The sequence below is a fragment of the Beta vulgaris genome, chromosome 1 (genome assembly GCF_026745355.1).
Source record: "Beta vulgaris subsp. vulgaris cultivar EL10 chromosome 1, EL10.2, whole genome shotgun sequence".
Taxonomy (NCBI): domain Eukaryota; kingdom Viridiplantae; phylum Streptophyta; class Magnoliopsida; order Caryophyllales; family Amaranthaceae; genus Beta; species Beta vulgaris.
In genome coordinates, this window is record NC_079202.1 from 57550122 (window position 1) to 57561039 (window position 10918).

The following is a 10918-nucleotide window of genomic DNA, read 5'->3' on the forward strand; positions in this document are numbered from 1 at the left end:
TCATCTTTCTTTTAATTTCTGATCTATTAATACCAAGCCCAAGTCTAAATTTCTTTTGTTAATTATATTAGTTTTGGGCCAAGAATAGTTCAATTAGAACTTAAACTAAGTAACTTAAAACTGAATCCTTGTTGTTGGGCTTAGATGTAGTTTGAACTTGTTCATGGACTTATTAAGTTATATTAGTGGACTGATTTATATTAGTTGAACCAACTCAATTAAATTGTTGCATGTTTATTAATTGGGCCAAATCTGATTTTTGATGGTGTTAGTCAAACTACTTACTAATGGTTAGGCTAATGGAGTTAAATGAAACTGATTTAGTGCTTATTAAGCCATTTAGTTTAATTTATTAATCAATCATAATAATGGGCTTATAATCTGATTTACTTAGTTAATCATTTAAGTTAATCTTGTTGCTTTAATATATTGAGCTTTAGTGGGCTGATTTAGTTAGTTTTACTAAACCACCTAATTTATTTACTAAAATCTATTATTGGGTTATAATTCATGATTTCTAAACTGGTTGAGTTGTTTAAAACCTAATTAAAAATAATTCATCAAGCTTGTTGTTTATAGTTAAGTTTAAGTTATGAGTACTTCACTAATCCTTAAGTTCACTTATAATAATTAGTTACTTGACTTGTTAGTTTTAAATGACTAAATAATATTAAAATAATATTAATGGATCTATTATAACTTTAAACTTAACTAATTAATGAACGACTAATTAATTATTAACTATGAACTAGAATAATGTTATGTTTTCGAAAGGTTTATAATATGTAATAGTAATAACTTTAATGTTTCGATAATTCTAAAAATATAGCTAAATGAGTTATTTATTAATTAGTTGTTAAAGAGTCACCCTAATTAAAAAGTTAATAGCAATTAAGAAATAATGACCTTTAAGGAGACCTTTACGACGTTATAATAACCGTTATGACCTTAATAAGCGCTAACAATATTTAGGCTTAAAAGCTAAATAACGAAACGTTCATTAATAAAATTATTCTTGAATAGATTAAGGAAGATAAAGGATATTACAAGCCTCCCCCGGCTATCAAGGTTATTAAGCAGGAATTCAGGTAACGTCTACTGCTAACACCCGCATTCCCCTTCAAAGTATGTTTTATGATCATGATTAATATTATGTTTTATATATGGATTGCGGGAAATGAAATGTTTTATGATGGTTATGATGATATGATGCTATGAAATGATGATGATGATGGAATGAATGAATGAATATAATTATTCACGATGATGATGATATGCTTAAAAGAAATGAAACATGATAAATTCAAGTGAAAGACGGTTCTTGGCAAGTATTCTGTTATCCCGGGTCGTGCACGTACCTTCCGGCCGGTTAACCACCTTCCGTTTAGTGAGGGCTTTGTCCTCGGGTGGCACCGCGCATTCTGGGCAAATAACGCCACCTTCCGTTTAGTGAGGGCTTTTGTCCTCGGGTGGCTGCCTTCCGTTTATGATGTTATGATGTTTTGGGGAGACGTCCCTTCCGTTGTACTAGCCAAGTTACCAAAGTAAAATATAATGATGATGAACATGATAAAGAAGATAATGTAACATGATATGATATGTTTGTGAAATGTTTTACTTATTTATTCTCCCTGTTTTTAACTAAAATGATGTGAAATGAATTTACGATGTTAGAGTAGTATGTTACTGAGCCTCGGCTCACGACGTTTTGTTTTATGTTTTAGGTACCGATGGTGATAACGGGATGGCGTAGCAGTGAGGATTTAATTAATATCTAGATTATCTAGACTCTCATGGTTTTAATTTAAGTTTATGTCAAAACTCTGATTAGTAACTAAGTTTCTTTAATCAAGACTAATGTTGGATCTATATTATGCTTCATGTTATAAAATGTTTAAGGTTATGATTTTATGTTGCCTTGTATTTTCCTTATGGAAAGTACGGCGGTAACGCACCGACTATCTAGGTTCCGCTGCTAATAATCGATTAATTAACCCTCACCTACCCCCCACCCCTTACCCCTACCTACCCCCCTCCTCATACCCCTACCTACCCCCCACCCTATACCCCTACCTACCCCCTCCCTACCCTTACCTACCCCCACCTACCCCTTCTTACCCCCCTCCTCATACCCCTACCTACCCCCACCCCATATCCTACGGCCCGGTTCGTTGTCCGCTACGTGGGCTGCGGGACTATTACGGTCAAGAAATTTTATTTTCGGCCACCAACCCCTACCTACCCTTTTTCTCATACCCCCACTAGGAATGACAGTGGGGCGGGTTAAGTAGGAGACCTGCCCATCCTCGCCAAATTGGGGCGGAGATGGGTCTAGGTTTGGGTAGGGATGGGGATGAGATTTTAATGCGGGTGCGGTTGTGGGGGTACCATCCTCCGCACCCGCCCTGCCCAATTGTCATCCCTAACCCCCCCCCCCTACCCCCATCGACCCCCCTTCTCATACCCCCACCTACCCCCTACCCCTACCTAATCGGGGAATTTTTATTCAGGTTGGATTACATTCGGGTACTGGTTATATTGCGTCCATGAGATTTCGGGTCATATCGGATCAGGTTTTTCAATCTCGCAAATAAATAAAACACATATAAAACTAATGAGTGGAAATTAAATAATTAATGGACAGTGACTAAATTATATATAATATCACAATGTAAAAATTATCGTCGCACGTATCGCGTACTTAGAAAGCTAGTATGAACTTATTCAATTGATGATGTTTATATTATTAGAGTTATTTGATCTTATCTGAACTTAACTTATCTTATATTATCTTATTTGAACTTTTTTTTTTTGAAATAAGTTACACATACGTTAAACAGAACAAAGCCTAAAATCATTGCATAATACGCCTTTCGTCTCTAATTATAAGGCATTTTAGCTTAAAAAAAATTATTTAATAATAACATATTCTACAATTTCAAGGTAATATTACATGTCATTTTGTACTATCAAAGTAAAATTATAGGTTTATTTGTATTATTGATATAATATTTAATGTAATTCTTTTGACTACTTCAAATATAACGAATGTTAAATAAATGATTAATAAGTGTAGGAGTGGTTTACATATCTTATATTTAATGGAAACATGATATTATTAGTAAAAATATTTGATTTAGCTAATACTCCCTCTGTTTTTTTTATCATTCTCACTTTCTTTATGCACATCTTCCAATGTACTTCTTTGAACTTAAATATCTTTCATTATATATTAGTAAAAATTATAACAATTGAATATTAATAATGTATTAATTGAGACGAATCAAACAAGACCCCACATGACTATACTTTTTCTTATAGATTGAAAACAATTGAGAAGATTCTCTCTAAGTATGAATAGCGCCAAGATTCTAAGTGAGAAAGATAAAAAAAAACAGAGGGAGTATTGGTGAAAGTAAATAGACCATAAATAGTAAAAAATCAAATTGTTGCAAGTTAAAAAAAAAGTACTTTACTAACTTAGGGTATGTTCTCCCTAGCTTATTTTTTGTTCAGTTCAATTCAGTTCGGTTACAATCAGTTCAGTTCAGCTTCAATTATCATTTTTATTAATTATAATTTTATTTATTTCAGATCAGTTCAATTCAGTTGCAAACTTACAATCACTTCAGTTTAGTTATTTTACATTACTTCTACATGGACCATGGTCCACTATATAACTTTTTTATAGAAAATCTTCGTCCACCAACTGCACATTTTCATCCATACACTGATCATTGATCAATGGTCAAACTTCATCTAAACGACCCTACGTCATCGTAGAAAATCATGGCTCATGTTGAATAATATTATCACCAGCCCTCCAGATTTGACTAACATTTAGCAATAATAGTAAGAAGATAAACACAAAGATAGATTACGCTATTATAATTTACACAATACCAAAAAAAAACCTCACCTCTTTTGGTAAAGTATAAATATACTCGTTATATCAAACCATCATAAACACACAGATTCAGTAATCCCATCAGAAAATGACTACAATGTTAGATAATTTTAGCATATGGTTTTCATGTGTTGTGTTAGTCATTATATATAGTGTACAAGTTGAAGGCCAAAACTGCAGAACAACAGGGTACTTCAGGGCTACAAGCCCACCACCAGGGCAATGCACTTCAAACTGTTGTGTCCAAAACACTGTTTATTTCACCTTCCAGTGTTCTCCTTCAGTAACTTCCCAAACTCAAGGAGTCCTCACCCTTAGGAGCTTCCAAAATAGCCAGTCGAAGTGCGACACCGCCTTTCAGTCTGACAACTCGCTGGTGGTTGCGCTCTCGACTGGTTGGTACAATGGTGGGACTCGTTGTAGGAAGGCGATTACGATAAGTGGCAATGGTAGGAGTGTGAAGGCTAAGGTGGTTGATGAGTGTGATTCTACAAAAGGGTGTGATGCAGGGGAAGGATATCACCCTCCTTGTGGGTATAACATAGTTGCTGCATCTCAGGCTGTTTGGAAGGCCTTGGAAGTCCCACAAAATCAGTGGGGTCAACTTAATATTACATGGGCTGATGCTTAAGATTGGTGTCATTGATTAGTTCTATCAGATAGTCTTTGACATATATATATGTATTGATCAAAATTCTGAGTTATAAACTTATAATAGCAGTAGTATGCTGTTGTAATATACATTTTCTGTTTCAAATAATTGCAACACTTAAAATAAATGTGTAAAAACAGTTATGGATACAGGATTTTGCTGGATTTGTTCTTTTGCATATACTCAATTACTCATTATATCAACTTCTATTGACGTAATTTCTACTAATGCACATATAAAGAAATATTATTGGCAAATATGTGCATTGGAAACCGTGAAAAAAAAAAGCGAGTGTTTGGCAAAAACAAAGGTCATTGTTATGTAAAAAACAACATTATCATCTACTAAGGCCAAAATATTTTTGGGAATAGGGTTAAGTTCCTCTTTTTTTGCTAGTGTGTTTCTTACTCGCCAAAAGAAAAAATCTCTGCATTTTGTTCATTTTCTGACAAATTAAAATTGACAGGAATAAAGCACAATATAATTTACAAATATAGATGTATGTTACTTCAGACTTTGGGGTGCAAATAGCTTACATTACTCAAAATTTCACAAGGACATTGGCAATAAATAAGCAACAAAAAAAGATGGACTCATCTCAACAAATAAAACAGATAACTATTCACTTGAGAAGAGTCCTAAAGAAAACTATTTACAACAAGTAATCTGTCTTTGCAGGCAATCTCCTAAAGAAATTCATAGGTGTAGCAGGATACTTACTACGAAACTTAGGATGCCTCATTACAGAAAATCCGCCAACAAGAGCCATAACTTGGAAAGGAGTAGCATACAGAATAACTGCAGCCACAAGACATATTGTCAGAAATATAGCCGAAGCTCGTGGGTCCCGCCAACTCAGCAGCGCTTGAGCCCTCTCCCCCTGCGCAGCTACATCCCCAAGTACTGATTGTACTTTGGCGCCGATGGTCCTGAGTCGATCATACCTTCTTCTTACCACTTCTGAACCTCTTGTTGTAGGAAAGGTGTCGAATTCTTCATCAAGTTCATCTGGGATTGTGGTATCAGCATAGGAGATCCTAGTGTCCATGTGAGGTGGGTTTTTAGGCCTATACCGATAATTCCACAATCCGATCAAAAACATGTACAGAAACACGGTAGGAAGGATGAGCTCGGGGAAACACACCAGCATTACATAGAGTAAGTGAACGAGAACAGTTGTAACTGGGTTTTTCCAAGCACAAACATCTGTAAACCATTTTCCAACAGCAATCAACCCTTGAATAAGAGCAATAATTCGATAGAAATTAGCCTTGCTTCTTCTCATGCTCCAAAAATGTGCATCCACATCACACATGAAATCGACTACTTCCTTCTCCAAAGGTGGTTCAGCTCTACTGAGCCTTGAAGCTAGAACATTGATAGCATGAAGCCTCAGAGTGTTAGTCTGCATCAAAGACAATGGTCTAGAGTAATGCATCTTAGGAAGAAGTGGTTTTGTGTATAAAAGCATCATGTTCGTCATGTTTGTACAAGTGAATCGAATAGCCAGATGTAACTCTCCCATCTTCTTGACACCAGAAGGCTGGAGGACGAGTAAGGGGTATGAGTGAGTATAAACACGCCCTGCTTCAAGTGTGGAAATTCGAACTCTTATCTTACCAATCTTAGTATCTTTTTTACCAACAAGATGACCATTATCAAAAACACCAATTGTAAGAACCGTTGCAGGATCATATACCTCCCATGTGTATTGTTCGTTATATTTGGGGCTAAGACTATCGATAATTGTTCTTGTACGAACCCATTTCTGACAATACTTAGCCACACAAAAGGTATCCGCAGTTCCCCTACTTTCTCGTGTTTTCGTTGGAAGGAGTCCTTCAGCATTGAGAATTCCAAGTTCAAGAACACCAATGGGAGATTTCCACAGTTGCTTCATACTTGGTCGTAGATCACTACTATAGTAAGTAGATTCATTAAGGACATGATAACCGCCATCAAGGCTTATACGAGCATGCAACTTACTAGAAAACTTGACTTTCTTCTCGGGCTCTTCAATATCAGAGGAGCTCGGTTTCTGAATGTTGATCCATTGGCTGGGGAAATTCTTGTCATCATAACGCTTACGAATAGCACCTAAAGGGATAATGACCTTGCCAACTGTGTCCTCTTTGTTGGGACCTAACCGGTCCTCAATAGTGAGGATCAAGTGCTCATCAAAAGGCTCAGCAGCAACAAACATCAAGTCTTCATTCCAAAATGGGTTACCCATCCTAGTTTGAACAGGCTTTGTCCTCTGCACTTGGACTCCAAGTTGTGCCTTGACATAACAATCAGGAAACCGACCCTTATCTGAGGTAATCAAGTCTTGAGCCTCAATTATGTTAACTCGGAGGTACCATAACCTTGGCGAATGGTAGACTTTTGAACGCATATGAGTAGAAGCTGAAGCTGATATATCAGGGGGGGTAATTGCATCAGAATGCCAAGCATCAGTAAATGCCTCGTCAGCTTGAGTACCATACCAAACAGCAAGCATTAGTTCCCCATTTGATATCTTCTCGCCTTTCTTATCTTCAAGACGATACCATTGTGGGGCCAACGGACTATCAGGTGGGACCCTTGTAGGAATCTCATGAAGATCAAACCTAATTATCCCAACAAAATCATCCTTCACCAAATCCTTATCTTTCACCTGAACTTCAAGCACAGATGACTGAACACGGTCCCTAGAGAAGGCAAACACCTCATTCCATTCAGGATCTTTCTTTTTCTCAAAATACTTTGTAACCCCTTTGTAATTTCCAACTTTAACCTCTACATACGGATCAAGGCTTCCTGTAACATCCATGTTGGGAAGCTCACGAGCTTTCACCACACGAACAAAAAGGAATAACATCTGTTCAACAAGGTCATACGTGCTAACAGGTTTGTTAGAACGTATAACTCGGCCTCCAACAACTCTTCCTCCACCAAGCATAGGGCTTGTTTCTCTAAGCTTGTAATCAAACGCCTGTCCTAACATACCTGGATTCATTTGCATGGATTTCGAAGGAGGTGCTTCAGATTTAGCAGCTGATGATGTCATTGATGACACTTGAGGCTGAGGGTTCGGGTTGCTATCCTGCTTAGGAAGGTGCAAGAAGGTATGCCTTGAATTTGACTTTCTTTCCCTAGAAGATTGTCTCTGACTCTCAAAACCATCAGCTACTTGTTGGGAATCAGGAAAGGGTGAATTTGATTCCATCATTGCAGGTTGGGGCATGGACAGTCTAACAGATGGATTATCCGTGATGAAGACTTTTAAGCCGAGTTCTCCTTTGACACGAGAGAACATATGGCGTTTCTCCAAGGGAAAGTAATATTCAGAAGCATCCGAGTAAGGAACGAATGATGATCCGTTAATGCATACTTTACCAAGGAAGGATTTAGACTGGGTCATTGAATTGTAGCTATAGACATAAGCTTCCAGAATAAGATTTGAAAGATTGTTTGGATCAGTTATATTGAAGTAAAATGTTTCATTCCAAACAGGGCTCAAGTCTCTTTCTTTGGTGCTAGTACGAAACCTCTGATCATCAAACTTGAGCTCGACATAGATACTTGATGAGTCTTCGGCATCTTTTGCTGCAAGATCATGTGCTCCTGTAACTTCTACCCCCAACTTAAAGTTGTTCATCTCGTAAGACCAAGATCGACCTTCTCCTGAAATGAGAAGATAGACCATATGTTTAAGAAGATGATTTAAAATGATGCAAGATAACCATACATATACATGAAAGTAGATATCATACCAGAAAAGATTAATACAGGATCCTTTCCTCAGATTCAATCAGTAATTCTGCTGCCTGCATTTACATTAAAGATTTCAAAAAGTGTTAGTCCATAACCCAACAATGGATAAAACTAAAATGAGATACTGATGATATTTAATCAAAAAAAAGGTTAGCATGAAAAGAATTGTTTGGGTGTTATAATGTAGATAATACACTAGGAAAAGCTCCAATATTCCATAGTATAGTTGCAAATTGTTGTTTCTTTCAAACTCGTAACAAAAGAAGTACAATTAATATTCAAGATAGAGTTATAACTTATAAGGTTGCATATAATTTTGCACTTATATGAATCATACAACAGCTATACTTCTACCCCATCAACTCAAATGCCGTCTTCTTAATCCGTATTGCATAAGAAGTTAGAGAAAAATTATAGGGAGGAAAGTGTGAATTTCTTCTTTTAGAACGAAAAATGTCTTCCATTCTCGGAAAACTATTTTCCACCATAAACAAACTAAGAAAAATCCGAAAACCACATAAATAAGAAAACATTTTCCGCCCAACCAAATACTCCGATTTCAAGCACTTGCCTAGTTACAAGACAACAAAAATGATACTACTACAAAAACACCATTGAACTACTAAATTGTAAGGTAATCGATGATCAACATGTAAAATATTCTTGTACAACTTACCTAACCAACTTTAAAGCATAGACAATTAGCCCACAATAGGCATTTCAACTTCAATAACAATATTAAGTGAAGTAACACAAACATATCTATTTTTTTTTTTTTTTTTTATTAGGAAATTAAGTCAGCCCAAGGGCTAACCCCTACCAAGGCTACTAGCCTTGTAGGAACTACCAGCACATTGGCTGGTAAAGCATGCAAAGCATGCTAAGGAAATACCCCAACATAATGCTGGGAGTAAGGATCGAACCCCTGACCTCAAGGATCAGAGGGGAGTGCTCTACCACATGAGCTAACTCCTCATCCTAACATATCTATGAAACACGAAAAAGGTTGTTTTCCTGTTTACAAAATGTATCCTAAAAGTTTGTACAAACTTTTAGTAAAAAGTATAAACAAGTCAACTCAAAATAATCCTATCCCAAACAATTATCTCAATTTCAAATTACTATTTACTACTACAAAATCAAACATAGAAACATCTTAAAAGTTCAGACCTAAAGAAAAAAAAAAAACAGATTCAGAATCAAAACAAGCACATAAATCATGGAAAACACAATAAATTAGAAGCTTACTGAAATTAAACTTACTCTTATGATCAACCCAACAAACAGAGAAAAAAGTTCAAAAAGTTGGAAACTTTTGGAATAATTTTCCAAGGATAACTAAATTTAGGATAACTAATTTAACAAATTTGAGAATCAGAATTTCTGGGCATATTCTAAAAGTGCAAAAAGATTCATATTCAACCCAACAAAACAAAAAAGAAGCAAAAATTAACCTCAAAACAAAATAAGAAAGAAGTTACTCTGTTTTTTTTTTTTCAAACAAAAAAAAAAGAGTGTTATATACCCAAAATCAAATCATGCAAAATCCATAAACATAAAAATCTATCACATCACCATAAATATTCAAACTTTTATATAATACAAATGAAGTATAAAATTAATGAAAGGAATAAAAAATGGTTTATATTTACCTGTATATGAAACTCTAATGGAAGTTGTAATTCATAAACTTCCTGAATTCTTAAATAAATTAAAATAAAATAAAATTGAAAGTTTGAATGAGTAATATGAGAAGAAGAATAGTTATAGAAGCAATTCACGTAATTTCGAGGAGAGAGAATGAGAAATGTGTGTATGTGTGTGTGTTTAAGAGTCGTCGAAGACTTGTATGAAAATGGTATATTGTCTGTATCTGTAGAAAGACAGAAAAAAGGAAGGAAGGAAGAAAGGATGAGTTATGATTTTTTTTTTGCTTCATGTAATTTAATTTATTTAGTCGTTAGAAACGTTACTCTTTGTTACTGAAAAAGGGATTTTTTTTTTTTTTTGAATTTTCATATTTATTATCTCTTTTAAGGAAAAATAATGTGTCAGAAAAATTAATAAGTTTTGTACTTTTGGGATGAAATTTGTTTTTGTATTTAATAACTTTGTTTTCGATAAGGTCTTGTTATTTTGGACTGAATTGAACTAAAGTGAAATTGTGAGAGGAAAAAAATTGAGCTGAATTGATATGAGCTAAAAAGTTTTTTGAATTGATATAGTTTATAGAGTAACTTTTGAATATGGAATGCGTTGAGTTTCTTTTATTCTTTTATAAATTCAACAAACTCGTTTTACCATGCAAATACGGATTGTTTGATATACTTTTTTTTTTGTCAACTAATGTTCAGCAGCTAAAATCTAACCGCCACCAGTGTTACACTAAGAACTACTTTTATTATTAGATATGACCTAAAATAATGTTTAAATTTTCTCTTTTTTTTCTTATAAGTAAAGTGTAAATAAATGATTTTTTGTATTATTTAAATGTAATGTCACTGTATTGTTATAAGAAGAATAGTTATACCCCTTCCTTATTGTTTTTTGTTTTCAGTTTTTTTGAATACTAAAAACTGAAAACTGAAAACCAGAAAAAGTGA

The 10918-nt window shown here is 34.9% G+C and overlaps 2 protein-coding genes across 2 annotated transcripts; one reads left to right on the forward strand and one right to left on the reverse strand.

The window, feature by feature from the left end:
- The first annotated feature begins 3891 nt into the window (after positions 1 to 3891).
- LOC104888802 (putative ripening-related protein 1) lies at positions 3892 to 4737 on the forward strand. The gene has a single exon (XM_010673889.4). It carries the CDS (start codon positions 3996 to 3998, stop codon positions 4536 to 4538), a length of 543 nt encoding a protein of 180 aa, XP_010672191.1. The 5' UTR covers positions 3892 to 3995; the 3' UTR covers positions 4539 to 4737.
- Positions 4738 to 5040: 303 nt separating this feature from the next.
- LOC104888794 (multiple C2 domain and transmembrane region protein 5) lies at positions 5041 to 10660 on the reverse strand. The gene is made up of 3 exons (XM_010673877.4): positions 9968 to 10660; positions 8315 to 8368; positions 5041 to 8225 (listed from the first exon to the last, which is right to left on the reverse strand). The coding sequence occupies exon 3, from the start codon at positions 8197 to 8199 to the stop codon at positions 5212 to 5214; it is 2988 nt and encodes a 995-aa protein (XP_010672179.1). The 5' UTR covers positions 8200 to 8225; positions 8315 to 8368; positions 9968 to 10660; the 3' UTR covers positions 5041 to 5211.
- Between the last annotated feature and the right edge of the window lie 258 nt (positions 10661 to 10918).